The sequence below is a fragment of the Neopsephotus bourkii genome, unplaced genomic scaffold, assembly GCF_033783945.1.
Source record: "Neopsephotus bourkii isolate Nb327-2 ecotype Australia unplaced genomic scaffold, CSIRO-AGI_Nbou_v1 NB_941, whole genome shotgun sequence".
NCBI classification, from domain to species: domain Eukaryota; kingdom Metazoa; phylum Chordata; class Aves; order Psittaciformes; family Psittacidae; genus Neopsephotus; species Neopsephotus bourkii.
Window position 1 is genome coordinate 3,583,456 of NW_026901435.1, and position 17,792 is coordinate 3,601,247.

General features: G+C 38.4%; 1 protein-coding gene across 7 annotated transcripts in view; it reads right to left on the bottom strand.

Annotated features, from left to right (window-relative positions):
* The window catches only part of SENP6 (SUMO specific peptidase 6), an 80,504-nt gene that overhangs the window by 47,538 nt on the left and 15,174 nt on the right, over positions 1–17,792 (bottom strand). For 4 of the 7 annotated variants that reach the window (XM_061358401.1, XM_061358397.1, XM_061358399.1 and 1 more), the window contains exons 2-3: positions 9,372–9,465; positions 2,284–2,426 (exon numbers count right to left, since the gene is read on the bottom strand). The exons of 1 other annotated variant lie outside the window; for it this stretch is intronic. In XM_061358401.1, the coding sequence (XP_061214385.1) occupies positions 2,284–2,309 (26 nt within the window). In that variant the 5' untranslated portion in view covers positions 2,310–2,426; positions 9,372–9,465. Of the gene's footprint in view, positions 1–2,283; positions 2,427–3,071; positions 3,136–9,371; positions 9,466–17,792 lie in introns of all 7 variants that reach the window. 2 more of the 7 variants (XM_061358403.1, XM_061358398.1) reach the window with 2 other exon arrangements.

A 17,792-nucleotide genomic window follows, 5' to 3' on the forward strand; every position in this document is an offset into this window, starting at 1 on the left:
TGTCTTCAAAACAGACATTTTTCTTAGAAAACACAAGCAGAGTGCAGGAATGCCTTCTCAACTGCTGAAGACTTGAGTTTAAACAAGCAACTAAGTCTATAAACACACCTATCTCGCGTTTTATCATTTTATTTGTTGAGTCTGAGCTCTGTCAAGCTATCATGATTGAGAAACTCTACGTCTTGTGCCCCTGAACACAAAAAAAATGTTAGACAGCACTCTGCCTTCTGCCTCATGCTCAAGTAGTTAGAAATTCCAGTAGGTATTTGAATAGAGTATCGTAGCTTGGTGGGTGACCACATCTGAGTCAAAGCTGACTGTCCTAGATGGCACACTTAAATGGTTCACATGGTGTCAGATATGCTTCCAAGTAGGACAGTCGTAAAATACAGTCTGCTCTATAATCCTGTTCTTTGAATAGAACATACCTAGTACAGACAGAACCAACAGAAAATTGAATCATTAAGTCCTACCAATTTGCAAAATGGGCACATCCAAACTGAAATCTGGGTTTGCAAGTTTCAGCACAGTTTCAAGAAAATTAACATACAACACCAAACCCAGGGTGGTATAATGGTCAGATAATTCCTTGAAAGAACAAGTGTTCTAGAAGTCTCAATGACCTCACAATATATTAACAATATACATCTCTCCTTGACATGACCTCAGAAACCACAGCATCATTTAAAGTCTAGGCTCCAAGGAAAAAAAAGGTTACACCATCACATTCTATCAGCTGATCCTAAGAACTTCCTAACACCACAGATTCAAAAGGCAAAGCACAGAGTAACCTTATGCTGGTATTTTCAGGAACACAGAACACAACTACAGACTACATTCATTCTGCCGTTCCTTATGTAATTTTTTTACAAAATATTACAAAACAAAAAATCTGTAAGGGAGTTAATAATGTGAGAAATTTTGATACAAGTTATTGAAAACCAGCAAAAAAAAAAAAAAAAAAGCAATTTAAAGAACGACTGATTAAAACAAAACCCAACAACAAAACTGTTACAGTTAAGTTGGTTTCATACTGGATTTGCTTAACCAGATAACAGATGACAATTTTTGGGCTGTCACTGTCCTTGCATATCCGTTCTTCCTATCACTCATTTCCTGAATTTCAGGGAATACTGTACCACAGTACAGTAGCAACAGCTAAAAACATAGGTGCTACCAGTGTTGTTCCCAGGCTGAAAGACAAAAACACAGCACTGCACCAGCTACTGAGACTGAGAAAAATGACTGCTACTGCTGAACCCAGGACACACAGTAATAATAATTCAAGCCAAGCCCCACTGATCTGAAGGGTTTTTAATACCTATGCCACAGACAAAGTAGAAAAAGAAGAGACTTCAACTTCATTATAAAAATCACCATGAACAGCTCACAAATCTCAAGTATCTGATCATCTTGTACTTCATCTAAGTAACTGATGGACCACCAGTCCAGACTGCCAATTCTGAATTTGTTCTCTGTACCCCCCAGATCAAAGATGAGAATAGCAGGAGAGCGGACACATCACACAGTACTTCAAGGATTTATTTTATCAAGTGACTCAGTGCTAAGATGGTCCCATTAACCAATAACAGGCCCAACTACATCTATCTTATGAACTTTTCCTTCCTGCAAAGGTAATAAAATTGAGTGCACTTTAGCAATATGAAACACTCCCAGAGAAAGTTACACATATGTACCACTTTTTATTACATAATAAATAAAGACATTAGTCTGTTACAAGCTAGGAACAGTAGTGACAAGCAAGTACAGTACTGAATGCTTAAACACTGTTCCTGTCAGCTTTAAAGGCAAGTGGCAATCTCAAGCTACTTTATAGGAGCGCATGTATTTCTGAATCCTTTAAAGGAACAGTCCATGACTTCTAAATCAAAGGGTATCTTGCAGTAAGGAAAACAGAAAATGCACACCGAGTTAATCTTGGCAATTCACAGTCAAGGAAAGAAGAAATTCTTGATGGGGATGCTAGAAATATTTTTCCACCTGTCAGCACTGTATAGAGGAAGCAATAGCATATGCAGACAACACTGGTAAGGCATTGACAAGTATGCCAGTGACTGCTCTAACTCTAATAATCTTCTTCAACAGTTTGGAAAAGCAAAAACCTTAACAATCTAGTTTTCTATCTCTGCTCAGAAGCACAGAACAGCATAGCTTCTTAAAATGCACAGCACATAATGTAAATATACTACAAGTACTGTTCATTTAGCATTGATTTGTATCAATGACCAAATAAATAAGCAAACATAAAACTAAAAGCAGTACCTCAGTTTCTTACTATTTCCCATCATGTTGAGGCCAATTGAATTCCCTTTAAGAAGTCTCAAGCCTCCAGCTTTGCCTCGCCTTGCGTACGTTTTTAAGGAATCTCCACTGGTGCCGACAGCTCCAGGCCGACAACGAAGTGACTGTAACAAAAGAATTCACGTGTATTAAAATACTTGTGTAGAAGGAAAAGATTACTTACAAAATATCTACATATTACTTTGGCTTCATTTTCAGATTGCTTTTGTACCAAATTTAATGTAAAATATATCCTGTCTACACCCTTACTCACTAGGATTCCTTACTTAACAAAATATGACTATTTTCAAAGTATTACGAAGCATCTTACAGTTGTAAGCTATTTCGGCATGCATTAAAATAAAACACAAAAAAAGCATGAGTTTCGCCTATGCATCTTCTCCTTTTATATAGATATACACATACACATGTATATATACATATAAAATGAGGAATCCCACAGTAAGCAATCATGGGACATAATGATTAAAATTAGTGATTAAAAAATATAGTCCCATTATGATAAGTGTCTAAACTTAGAACTACTTATTCATGCTCATATTTTCAGAATACTATTCGAACACAAGATCTATAGGAGTAAGAAGAACAAAAACATTAAGGGTAGGCAGACAGACAGCCTAGGTATATGTTGCTAAATCACCACAGAAACTTTCATTTTGCAGTACCACACAGACGACTATGCAACATTGTTTAATAACCTAGAAAGCTTTAAAGATACATTTTTACCATGAGATGAACAAGGTACTTGCCTTTCTTTCTTCACTGGTACTGAAAGGTCCACCACTGTCATCTATGCTGAGCAGATTTGCCTCACTACATAGGTGTGGGAGAGAAAAGTAAAATACTTTGTAATGCAATGGAGCACCAGCAAAATATCCGAACACAAAGGGCTTTATTTTTTTCCCTTCCCTCTTTAAATATAAATGCATCCCATACACATTATATATATATATATATATATATATATATATATGTGCCTATAACACCAGGAACATATAAGCAGGCAACACAGTGACCCAAAATATGACGCAGGCTTGAACTTAAGTGTGCATCAAATTATTTCACAAAAAGCAAAACTGAAAGGATGTTATTATTTCAAAATAGAGAATACTGGTGAACTTTTAATATTGTTATGGCAATGTTACTGACATCATGAAAGATTCTATACAACACCATGTATAAACTGAGTCAAGTACTAAATTAAACTATACAGTGCAGTCTAAGTTTGTGCATGCATATCAAGTATGTGGTTTAAAACTGCAAATTTCATAGTGTTTTAGGAGAAGAACTTATGTATAACTAAATTTTATCCCATACCGATTACTGCAAAAATATGTCTTCCTAAAAACAGTGTATTCAGTTTGGCTCAACTGCTCATTAAAATGTGTATCTTTAGTACTTCTGTGTCTATAATGTTCAACTACTATAATGGGGAGGAAGCTACAAAAAAAAGAAACCCACCCCATGATAACTGTGAAAACATACTGTTTTCAGTAATAGGCAATCATCCCCAAATAATCGCCAGTATCTAAATTAAAACTCCAGTAATACATTTTATAATGACAGCAGCTACATTAGGCTAATGCATTCTTGCTTCCAGAGGCAACCTGCAGATAATCCCTTCTCATCAGTCCTGATAAGGTTAGTCCTCTCTTGGCTGCAACAAAATAAAACAACTTTTGGCCAACTTGTAATTGCATAGGTTTGGGGGGTTTAATTCAGGTCATTTAGACAGAAGTTAGTTATACAAGCAGTTATGCCAGGATTTCCAATGGAAAAGCTATACAAGAGAAAAAACCATAGAGGTGAGGGTGGAAATGTTTCTTAGCTACACATGCAACAGGTTGATTGCAATACACAGTGATTTTACCTCTTAACATATAAAGCAACCATTCACACACCCACCCCAATTTCCTAAAAACATCTTCCAGGCACAAGATTTCCCTTAACACAACAATAATTCCTTCACCTGATGCAACACAAATATCCCTACATCAAACTAATTAAAAAAAAAAAAAAAAACACTCAGAAAAAAGAAAAGAAAAAAATGTTCTTGGCTCACAGGGTAAGAATTGCAGACCCTGAAAATTCAGGAGATAAGATTGTGCACACAGTTAGCCTTGATATTAGAAGAATGATGTAAATGTCAAGACGTAGCCAGTGGCACTGTCATATTTTCTTTGCATTTACAGAGATACGTAATGGTAAAACAAACAATGTAGTGGATCATCACTAATTTCCAATATAAAGTGTCAAAAAGACAAAACAGTTGTACTTCTATACAAACTATATACATGGATTTTAAAATACTCGTAATTTTTTAACCTCTCTTTCAGGATAGATTATCCTTTCCAGGGAGGCTCACTGATTTTTCTTAACCCTTCATCTGAAGATACTGAGTTTAACAATTTCAGATATTTTCCACATCGTACAGAAAAAAAACAAAACCCTGCAGCACAGACCTGAACAGCAACCTTACGGCACCTGCAGCTCTGGCATTTACTTACTGTGTTGACCTAGCCAGACCATTTAATCTCTAGATATGTTTTCCTTCTTCAGCTCCAGCTTGTATAAAAATCACGATAATTTTCAAAACGCCCTTGTACAGTGGCTATACTTTCAGGGCTTCCAGACGCCACAATATTGCAGCCATTTTAAAAAAGGGTGTTTGAATGGGTGAGAGAAGAGAAAGTAACAGACTGCAAATGAACATAACACTGAAAAAAATCCTTTTATCAAACTCAACTAGAGTAACACCTATTATACAATTAAGATGACTAGAAAAATATTTGGGAATTGGATATTTTTAAAGAGACAGTATTTTTCATTTTAGGGAATGCAAAGTATACGTACCAGCACCAGAAAGCCTGTTATTTCAGAGAGCTGAATACACAGCAACTGAGTAATGTCTATTTGCTCATGTATCACATGCCTACAGTTGCCTGCTTAAAAGATGTAATTTACACAGACAGGGGAAAAAAAACACTACCCTATACTCCCACATAACCAGACAGTAACATGTTAACACTACAGGAATGAAATCTCAATGGCCTTGCTGGGAGAACTCCATGCCTCCATACCTTGTGACTCTCAACCAGGGAGCCAGGTAGAGAGACTTTCACATTAGAATGACAATTTCTAACTTTTAAATACTTGAATTAAAATTTTGTAACAAATGAAAAGTTAAAGCCTTTAATAAAATTAAGGGGGGGGGGGGGAAGAAAGAGATTAAAAAAATTAGGTAAACAGAGTTCTTTCCAAAGGAGAGTTTGTAACTGTGCATTCAAATTTAGGCATTGAAAAAGGAAAAAAAAAAAAAAATCATCATGATTAGTATCTCTAATCACTTACCATTTATTTAATGTTTTAAAAATGAAAACTATGCAATAGCCAGATGCCTCAATTTAATAGACCATGGGTTTACTACTATCTACAGGCAACCCAGATTTTAAACCACTCTCGATCACTGAAGTTACACTCCACTGAGCTCCAACCATATTTCAAACAACCGATTCAGTCACATTTCAAACATAATTAGAATTTTTCTGAAAACTCTTACATATAAAAACAAGAGGCTAACATATTTCTCCTCTAAGTGCACTGTGTACATTCTTGACTTTAAATTACATGGTGGTAAGCAGCGCTTTAAAAGAAGTGCTGGTATCAGAGACACAAGAGAAGTAGTGGTATTATTCAAGTCATGTAACAATGCCATGCTGTTAAAAGTAACCTTAACTGAAACTGCTAAAAATCAAGAACTCGGGATTTGAACAAAAAGGCTCTATCAATTTAAAAACTGTAGTGCCTAAGAGGTCCAAAAAGAAGCAAAACCATCTATAGAAATATAGTGGGTTTTTTTTAAAAAGGAATAAAAAGGAAGAAATTACTGGAAAAAAAATCTAAACAGAAATAAATAAAAAAAATAATTCACTGGTTTTACAGTCAAGAATACAAGGAAACCAGCACATAATCCCCTAATTAAAAGGTAATAAAAAAAAAAAAACCAAACCAAAACAAACAAACCTTTTAAAGGAAAAATCTTGTTAAGAAAGAACACTACAGTGCAAATATTTATTTACTACCCATTTATTTGTACTCAGTTTCTGATAAAGCTATTAGTGAACATACCTCAGGGGAAGGCCTAAGCCTGGATTCCTAAAAAATACAGTACAACAACCAGCACGCTGGGCCCATCAGTTTACGAAACCACTGTGCGACACATAGAGACGTATTCCAGAAACATTTACCCAGATTTTAAAAACGAAATAAATATAAATTCTTATACTATTTTGGCCATGTTTGCATAAGCCTGTCATCCTGTCATGTCTTCTGCTACATAAGATACACTTCATCTCCATCATTTATTCTGTGATGGTTTACAAAAGTTTCAGTGTGTTCCATTGGCCAACTGGGTTTTTCACTATTGCTCTACATAAAAATTCCTATCCTGTGGGATCTCCAAGTACAAAGCAAGAAAAGTCTCAAGACACTTGCTATCATGTTGATTGCACTCGTGAACAGATCAAATTTTGTAAATCATCAGAAGTGTTACTTTTACTCTTTCAGGTGGACTAAAGATTATCTGCTGGCATTTATTTTGGGATAAGATACTTGTCCATTACCATTTTTAATGTCCGTAACTCTAACCATGTCAAGTATCAACTATAGCAGCATTTTAAAATGCATATATTGTGTTGGGTGATCCTAAATTTTTCCAAATCACCTCCAGTTTACAAATGTTCTTTACTCTTTTTATGTTCATTACTGGAAACCTTACCATTACAATACAGCTCATGTGATTCCCCAAATAAGTTAAAGACACACTGATTTTAAAATAATCACCTATTCTGAAAATTGCTTTGGCAGAAGGTCATTGGCCACGTATTTTGTGTTCATCTCACTTAGGAAAGATAACCCAAGCAGACATCCAGTATTGACCAACAACATTATCAAAGGGCTCATGGAGTAACACATGAATACAGCTAATTCTTTAAGTGGTGGAATGTTCATGTTATTCTTGGACCAGCTCAAAACAAACTTATTGTGTGTCTGCTATTAAGAGGGCAAAAAGCTGTGATAAGGTCAGACACTAAAATGCTAGTGCCTCAACAACAACAAGATGCATCCAGATACTTGCTTCAGGTTTACAGCGTTCTCCACACAGAAATGCAGTCTGCACTGCAGCACTCCATAGTGAATGACAGGTTTTTTAAATTGGCAGAACATATACTTATTATAGGCCACTCAAAATACTGTTGGGATGCAAAACTTTATACTGCAACAATTCTATGAACTAAAGCTGCTAATCTTTGAAATGTTCTGCTAAGGGTAAAGGGAATTTAGAAAGAAAAAAAACAATTTTACTCTAAGCTCACAAAGCCATTAAGAGCAAAAGGAAAAAAAAAAAAGAAATAGGAAAAGGTGTATATAAATACATGGGTAGATATAAATACATGGGTAGCTTAAAACATATATAGCTGTTTGAAGGGAGTGAGAAGTTGCCTGAAATGGTAGCAAACAAGGCAGGTTTTCCAGTTTAAATCCATATTAAATTACTCTTATCTATATTTTCATATAAAATTCTGCATAATTCACAGGTATAAAAACAAATTCATGATGTGAGGTGACAAAATTTCAATACTTACTATAGGAAAAATGTTTATTGTACAGAATATTTGAAAAGAATGAAAAATCACTCAGAAATACATTCCATAATCAGTTTTTCAAAGTGTTTTTTTTTTTTTGTAACATCAGTACACTACATATATATCATTCTGTGATCTTAAGTCAACGTCAGATGGAGATGGAAAACAGCAGTAAATTACTAGCAGAGAAAAGCTGCTATGCTCACAAATGTGAGCTACTTTTATTTCTGCAGTAAAATGCAAATGTTGTGTTGTATGTACTGCCACGACACTTAAAACATATTACTGTGCACCAGAAATGGATATAAAATTTCTAAAAATAATAAAAAAACAAGTTTAATTTTATAAAACTAAAATGCCCTTAGTTTGAGAACCTTTTAAAAAGTGCTTTAACTTCTGATACAGTTCTGTTTTGACAAAAGTTCTTACTGCTTACCTCACACTTCAGTGAACTCCTGAACTCATTTTTTAATGACTAAAACATCACATTTCCTAATGTTTTTATAAGATTAAAGCATAGCCTGCTGCTGCAGCCTAAGTGGTTATATGTCTACTTTCCCATCTCCCTTCCAACACACAATATTTGGCAAAAAATTACAAGATGCAAATTCATGTAATTGTTTTGATTCTTTACACAGGATTCAGTTTCTCCTTACTAGAAAACCACAGCATCCTTTCTAAACTTTCAGGTCCTACCCTATTGCCCAAATACGTAAAAACAACAAATAAATGCAACACGCATTCTTCATGCATGAAACTTGTTCTTCTAACAGGTCATTAGTCTTGTTTGAAATCAATACATTAGTATCAATAAAATAGCACAAGGTCAAAGTATGCATTCAAACTACACATGATAGGGTTTAAGTTTTAGTCAAAATCCAAACATATTCAGTAAAGAAAAAAATGACCAGGGAACAAAACCAGCCTTAACTCTACTCAGCGAGATAAGCACAAGAGAGAAATACCTGGTCATTTAAGCTGAATTTAACTTATGTAGGCCTACAGGTACTGAAGTACCTTAATCATAACTCTGAGGTACTGAGTAGCAGCACCATTAAAGAAAAAGTTGAATCTGATTAGACACCTTACTTTTTCATTTCCTTACTTCACATGTTGACATATTTCTTGCCTATGTTCCTTAGACTCACATCATCGCTCCAAAGACAACTGCAACACTTCTGAAATGTACTATAGTAAGCCCCATGTTAACAATTAAATTTACATTAAAATGCAATTTAAAATAATATTTAAAATAATTCAAAATAATCACACCTTTGAAACCATTTTTCTTTATCACTGAAATTTTAAGATACTATAGATTATGTCTTACTAATAAGTTACAAAAATTATTTCTTTATAAATAGACACTTATACTTTCAATAGCCTAGATAAAAGCATCCTTACTCTTTCTCTGCATCTCCTTCACTTTCTTCTTCATGATCAAAGCTCCAATTATTTTTAAAACCTCCATCTCTCTTGGACTGTGATCTATCCAAAGCTGAAATGAGAATAAGTTAAGATAAGTCTAGATTTCAAGTTGAGTTATTAATCACCACAAACTAGAGGAGTAAACCAGATGAATGTATTTTCCCCAAGTATTTATTTTGTTGATGCTAATGTTTAACCATCTTAACGAAGTAAATTCATCAGTGCAGTGGGGACTTATTTTCCTAAATAAATACAAGTATCTGTCAACATCTTGATTACTAATGCATCAAGTTAGCAAGCTATTAAAAATTATGATGCAAAGTAGTTTTACAAGAATTTCAACTGCTTTGCTAACATCTGGAAGTTTAAGAGTTCCTTCTCTGATGTGAACTATATGCCACATATAAAAAAGGTCCTAAAATTTATTATTTGTCTAATACCCAAATACATGTTTAATTTTTCTATATAAAAGCAACAGTTCTGAGCTGCCCCAAGTACAATTTCAACATAATATGCTTTTTAATTCCACATCTGACACTGAAATTTTAGCATTGGCATCAATGAAGTAGAAACTACAGTCACACTACATCGAATTTATCTACTGCAATATCCAACAGTATGGAGATTTTCATACAATATGACAGCATGGGACTATTCGTAAGTGAAGGAGGTCCAGAGCACAGAGACAGCACTCATTAAAGCACGGCACTGTTCACTCCAGGTCTTAATTATTGCAACTAAGAGCTGTTTCACACAAATTCTGTATGACAAACTATGCAGCAGCTTTGATTTTGTGTAATTTAAATGTATTTTCTTACTATGTTTTTCTTCACATAGTTAGAAATGCATTTAGAAATAATGAACGCAACTTTGTTTTGATAGAAAAGGAAAAAAAAGTCACAACTAACAGATGTCTAGGGTAAAGTACAGACAAGGCACACAGAAATATTTATTGCATATTCAACCTCCGTATCAAGGACTTCCCGAGCCATGGGTAATATTTTTGTATTTAACAGCCTTTGCTAGCCCTTTTTGTCTCCCCAATTGCTTTTTCTAATCAAGCCTACTTTAGAGAATCAACAACATCTTGCAGCAGATAGCACCTCAGCTCAATTATACATTATATGAGTATTTCCTTCTGTTTGTCCCGATTCAATCTGGCATTTTTTGCTCCTACTTAGTGCTTTACTCCTCCAGTTTTTTTTACTTTGGAAGAGAGTAATAAGTAATCCTTCCCTATTCACTCATGACTGCCTAGATCTCTGATGTGTTCTTTCATGGTCATTCTGTTCCCAGGCAGATAAAGAGTCTTCCTAATTTTTCCTCTTAGGGAAGCTGTTTCATGCCTTTAAATCACTCTCAATGCTTCTCTCTGAAGCTCTTCTAGTCTACTGTATCTCTTTGAAATGAGGATACCAACACTGTAAGAAATACTCAAGATGTGTATGTCCCATGATCTTCTATAGAAGCAGAAGCATGTTGTTTCTGTTTTATTCTTTATTCATTTTCTAGTAACACTTGACACTGAATTTGCTGTTGTCATTGGTACGGAGAGCTGCACTGATCTTCATATACCAGATAATACCATCTTCCACTCGTGACTGGTACAAACCAGTTCAGAGACAATTGTTTTCTACAAAAATTCTCTTTCCTACTCCTCATTCACTTAAACGACTTGGCATTCACCTACAGCGGATTTGATATATAATTTCTAACCCACACAACCCAAAACCTGAGCATCTGCAATTTTCTTTAAATACCTCACCATTATACTAACGCAAGTAAAGTCTGCAACATCTACAAACTTTATCACCTTGGTATCAAACACTTTTCCTTCTATCTGTACACCAATGTTAACACAGAACCTTGTGGAATTCAATCGGTTGGTTGTACCTTCTATTAACAAAACAAACTATTTTTGCCTTCTCTTTCCATCCGTTACCAGTTGTTCCTTAGAAAATTTTCAATTTTATCCAGAGGTGACTAGCCTTTCCAAAAGCCTTTGGTAAAGGCCTTTACAGAGGGAACAATGAAATTAATTATGATCTTCATTATCATTTCTATGATTTTGGGTTGTGTGGTCACAAAGCTCACTCATGTAAAGTTCCTCAAATACCTCCACTGCATTTTAAAAAAGCTGGTATCATACAAGCTACCTTCTTTACCAGTAGCAGAAAGACGATTCTAACCAGCAAGTAATATGCTACAGCCATTAGCTCCTTTATCCCCAAGTTCCTCTTGCAACACTTGAATGAACACCACTTGATCCTGCTGCCTCGTACATAGTTTGCTTGATGTACTACAGTTTTCCCACTGATGTTTCATTTTGAGTCATAAACTATCACATTCCTTCTTTAAAAGTATTCTGGCATGAAGACATCTGTAAGTGTTGTTAAAGTGAGTGCAAGCAATTCTGTTTTTCACCTATGACCTTACATTCTCCAAAGCCACCTTTCACATCTGGGCTGTCTACTGACTCTAGATACTCCAGGAACTTTTCTGCTGAGTTTGAAGAAATACTTGACAATAGTTTTTACGGCTGCTGAGAATTAGTCCATACACACACCCTTTTTTCTTCCTGCCTCATTATGATTATAGGTTAAATATACCACCTTTTTCATTATTCTGTATTTTCATTATTGTCCTGGGTTCAGCAGTAGCAGTCATTTTGCTCTTTCTTGGTAGCTGGTGCAGTGCTCTGTTTTGACTTTCGGGATGGGAACAGAGCTGATAAAAATGATGTTTTGGTTTGGCCAAGGACTTTGTGAGCCTCATGCCCTGCCAGGGAGGAGGGGAAGCCGGGAGGGAGCAGAGACAGAACACCTGACCCAAACTGACCAAAGAGGTATTCCATACCACAGCACGTCATGCCCAGGATGTACCGGGGAGTTACCCGGAAGGGCTGGAACTGCAGGGTTGGAGGAGGCATCGGTCACCGCTTAGTCGGTCTGGGGGGGCGAGTTATCGGTCACCTGGTGATGAGGTGTTGTATTCTCTTCCCCTGTTATTTCCTTTATCATTACTATTATTGGTGGTAGCAGTAGTGATTTGTGTTATACCTTAGTTACTGAACTGTTCTTATCTCAACCCGTGGGAGTTGCATTCTTTCTGATTCTCCTCTCCATCCCTCCAGGAGTAGGGGGAGGGCAAGAACGGGGGGGGGGGGAAGTGAGTGAAAGCTGGCTGGCTGGGGTTAAACCACAACAATCATTCAGACAAATGATGAAAATACAGAATACAGCTTCAGGAAGGACGATGTTTTAATTCGGACATTTCACCTTACTCTGCTATTTAGCCATGCCAACATTTCATAGAATCACAGAATAGTTAGGGTTGGAAAGGACCTTAAGATCATCAAGTTTCAACCCCCTGCCATGGGCAGGGACACGTTGAGCTAAACCATATCACCCAAGGCCTCGCCCACCCTGACCTTGAACACTGCCAGGGGTGGAGCATTCACAACCTCCCTGGACAACCCATTCCAGTGCCTCACCACCCTAACAGGAAAGAATTTCCTCCTTATATCCAGTCTAAACTTCCACTGTTTAAGTTTTAACCCATTACCCCCTGTCCTGTCACTACAGTCCCTAATGAAGAGTCCATCCCCAGCATCCCTATAGGCCCCCTTCAGATACTGGAAGGCTGCTATGAGGTCTCCACGCAGCCTTCTCTTCTCCAGGCTGAACAGCCCCAACTTTCTCAGCTATCTTCATACGGGAGGTGCTGCAGTCCCCAGAGCCCTCCTCTGGACTTGTTCCAACAGCTCCATGTCCTTTTTATGTTGAGGACACCAGAACTGCATACAATACTCCAAGTGAGGTCTCACGAGAGCAGAGTGAAGGGACAGGATCACCTCCTTCGACCTGCTGGTCACATTCCTTTTGATGCAGCCCAGGATACGGTTGGCTTTCTGGGCTGCAAGCGCACACTGAAGCCGGCTCATGTTCATTTTCTCATCGACCAACACCCCTAAGTCATTCTCTGCAGGGCTGCTCTGAATCTCTTCTCTGCCCAACCTGCAGCTGTGTCTGGGATTGCTCCGACCCAGGTGTAGGACCTTGTACTTGGCACGGTTAAACTTCATGAGGTTGGCACCACCTCACAAGCGTGTCAAGGTCCCTCTGGATGGCATTTTCTCCCTCCAGCGTATGAACCGAACCACACAGCTTGGTGTCATCGGCAAACTTGCTGTGTGCGCACTCAATCCCACTGTCCGTGTCAGCAACAAAGATGTTGAACAAGACCGGTCCCAACACCGATCCCTGAGGGACACCACTCGTTACTGGTCTCCTGCTGGACATTGAGCCATTGACCACAACTCTTTGTGTGCTGCCATCCAGCCAGTTCTTTATCCACCAAGTGGTCCACCTATTAAATTGATGTCTCTCCAATTTAGAGACAAGGATGTCATGTGGGACAGTGTCAAAGGCTTTACACAAGTCCAGGTAGATGACATCAACTGCTCTACCGCTGTCCATCAGTTCTGTAGCCCCATCATAGAAGGCCACGAAATTGGTCAGGCAGGATTTCCCCTTAGTGAAGCCATGCTGGCTGTCACCAAGCACCGTGTTGTTTTACATATGCCTTAGCATGCCTTCCAGGAGAATCTGCTCCAAGATTTTGGCAGGCACAGAGGTGAGACTGACTGGTCTGTAATTCCCCAGATCATCCATTTTCCCCTTCTTGAAAATGGGGGTTATATTTCCCTTTTTCCAGTCATCGGGAACACCTGACTGCCATGATTTTTCAAATATGATGGCCAGTGGCTTAGCAACTTCATTTGCCAGCTCCTTCAGGACCCGCAGATGGATTTCATCAGGTCTCATGGACTTGTGTACATTCAGGTTCTTAAGATGGTCCTGAACCAGATCCTCTCCCTACGGTGGGCCCAAGGTCTTCATTCTCACAGTCCCTGCGTCTGCCTTCCAAGACTTGGGTGGTCAGAGCCTTTGCCAGTGAAGACTGAGGTAAAGAAGTCATTCAGGACCTCAACCTCCTCCAAATCCTGTGTAGCCAGTTCTCCCGAGAGCTTCCTGAGGGGGCCTATATTCTCCCTAGTCTGATTTTATTTGCTATGTACCTGTAGAATCCCTTCTTGTTATCCTTAATATCCCTAGCCAAGTTTAATTCTAGCTGGGCCTTAGCTTTCTTAACCTGGTCCCTAGCTTCCCGGACAACATCCCTGTATTCTTCCCAGGCCGCCTGCCCTTGCTTCCACTTCCTATAAGACTCTTTTTTCAGTTGAATTTTCCTCAGCAGCTCCTTATCCATTCAGGGAGGTCTCCTGGACCTCCTTGCTGCACTCCCCTTCTAGTTGGGATGCAACACTCCTGAGCTTGTAGCAGGTGATCCTTGAAGATCAACCAAGAGTCCTGGGCCCCCCTGCCCTCTAGGGCTATATCCCATGGAACCTTACTAAGCAGGCTCCTGAAGAGGCCAAAGTCTGCTCTCTTTAAGTCCAGGGCAGTGAGCTTGCTGCATGCTCTTCTCACTGTCCTGAGGATCTCAAATTCGACCATCATTTGGGAGGCCTTTTAAAGTCTATTTAAATGAGCAGCATGCATATACAGTAAGACTCCAATATGGTGTCTTTAACTAACTCCCAAGCAGTCTGCAAATACTTTACACCCCAGCTCCGTCTTTAGGCTCCTTTTCAAAAAGTTCTTTGAAGATTTTCTGTAGTCCTTTTTTGAATAAAGCTTTTCTGTGTTGAATGGTTTGTCCACCAAAAGAGACTAGCTCAGTTGCCATGGAAGAGGAGTCTCAGTATCCCAGCTCTGCTCACTCAGCTCTGGATCAATTTTCTTTCTCTCACGCATTCACAGTTCTACCAAAAAAAAATACAAATCTAGAACTACACCACCATGTTAGCAGGACTGTTCAGCTGAGTTACTTGATCTGAATGGTCACATGAGATCTGATTCTATACAGATTTTTTTTTTAACACGGAAAGCAAATACTGTCACATAGGCAAAGTTTCTCACTATTTTGTAGTAGTGCATTTGGAATCTCTGTGTTGTAGCTTTTACTATGTATACTATCACAGCCATTTTAATCAGCAAGAGACATTCACACCCCGAAGGTGAAGATATTCAAATAAGCAGAACTGGCCCTAAGATAGAAGCCAACGACCAGTCGCCTTCCTGAGAAAGGCCTCCTCCCAAGAAAGGCAGCATGCTGGAGCAGGTTTCACTAACAATGACAAATCATTTTTCCTCCCATTACAAGCTCCCTTTGATGAGGTTGTACCAAGGGAGACATGCAATTCTGAGCCCAAGAAACTAGATGGAATTTTAAACAGACAACTTAAACAGGTATATATCTAAGATATTTCACTGCTCTTTTAAATAACTGTGTAAGTTGCACATAATTTTTTAAAAGCCAGTGAAATCAAATCCTGAATAATGTATTTTACTTTTTATGAGAACTTTTATAACGTTATTAACCACACCTGAAGCCAACATTTTAAAAATCCTCATACAGTCTTTTTTGGTAAAACACAAATAACAAATTTTGGATTACAAAAAAATATAGGAAGAACAACAGGAAGCAGATTAACACCTTTATGTTACTGTGTGTGGACACTTTTTTTAAACTTCTTTCACAGTAGCTTCTGTGATTCAATAGTGTCATTAAGCAATTCACAAATGGAAGGAAAAAAGCTCACAGTGAATCTCCATTATTGAAGAATAGTTGTGCATTTACAAAAGAAAAAAAAAACCACACAAAAAACACAACCAAAAAAGCCCCCACTAAACAAAAAAACAAAACAAAACAAAACCCTACCCACTGAAGTGACGGAAATGAGGAGTGACATATACACTATTTAGTAAACTGCTGTGACCAACATAAAATACCATTTTAGAAGATATTTTTGTGTGTCTTTTACCTCATGCTCTAAGGCAAATCATTCCATATGAATCTATACTACAGATGACCAGAAAAACATACCTATTCCTTTACAGATTTGGATGTGATGCTGTATTGGGTTTGCATGACAAAGTTTTGGTAGTGGGGGTTAAGGAGGAGTGCGGCAGGGGTGGCTTTTCTGAGAAGATGCCAGAAGCTGCCCCCCATCGGTGTTGGACAGAGCCGGTTCCAGTCAGCTCCAAAATGGGCTCACCGCTGGCCAAGGCCGAACCCATCAGCAACACTGGCAGCACCACTGGTAAAATGTATTTAAGGGAGAAAAAACTGCTGTGAAACAGTAGTCAGGAGACAGAAGTGAGAATATGTGAAAGAAACAGCTCTGCAGACACCAAGGTCAGTGCAGAAGGAGGGGAGGAGGTGCTCCAGGTGCCAGAGCAGAGATTTCCGTGCAGCCCATGGTGCAGCCCATGAGGCAGCCCATGGCAAAGCAGATATCCACCTGCAACCCATATGGAGGTCTCTATAATGGAGGAGGGGCATGCCCAAAGGAAGCTGTGACCCCATGGGAAGCCCACACTGGAGCAGGCTCCAGGCAGGACCTGTGCCCTTCTGAAGAGAGGGGCCCACGCTGCAGCAGGTTTGCTTTGGGACTTGTGATCCTGCAGGGAACCCATGCTGGAGCTGTCTGTTCCTGAAAGGACCCATGCTGAAGCAGGGGAAGAGTGTTGCTTTGACCATGACGCTAACTGCTGAGTAAACTCCCTTTCCTAATCTCAGCCAAGGACTTTTTCCGTATTTATTCTCCCCTGTCCAGTTGAGGAGGAGAGTGATAGGATAGCTTGGTGACTACTGAGTGACCAGCCCCGGTCAACCTAACACAGATGCCAGACGCCTTTATTGGCCACACAAAGACCAACTTTTCTAGGATAGCAACTTTTTCAGATACATCACTGGATTGCCAGAACAACTCCTCACCACCTTCGAAATACAACAGTAGATATGATAAGGTTTCTATTACAACACACAGCTTTTACAAGTCTTTCATCTGCTGAGATGACATCTCTTTGTGTGTCCAAGAACAATCCTGAATGTGAAACCTAAATCAAACAGAGGTTAGTTGCAGGCCCAAGGTGTTTTTCCAGAAGTTTACATTCTTTTTCCCCGTTACATGGCACAGAAATAATACAAGCCTTGTCTTAGAAATGCTTAGACCATAGCAACTACAATCAACTTACCAGATACCACAGCATTCACGCAAAAAATGCAAATTAATTTAAATGTGATCAAATCATTGCCTTCATCCAGACTCATATTTAAATAAAAAGAATGCTTTTAAGTTTTCTAATCTCTTGTTCATTTACAGTCATCACATATATTCCTAAGAGAATACAAGTAGACATAGAATCATTGAACAGTTAGGGTTGGAAAGTTAAGATCATCTAGTTTCAACCCCCCTGCCATGGGCAGGGACACCTCACACTAAACCATGTCACCCAGGCTCTATCCAACCTGGCCTTGAACACTGCC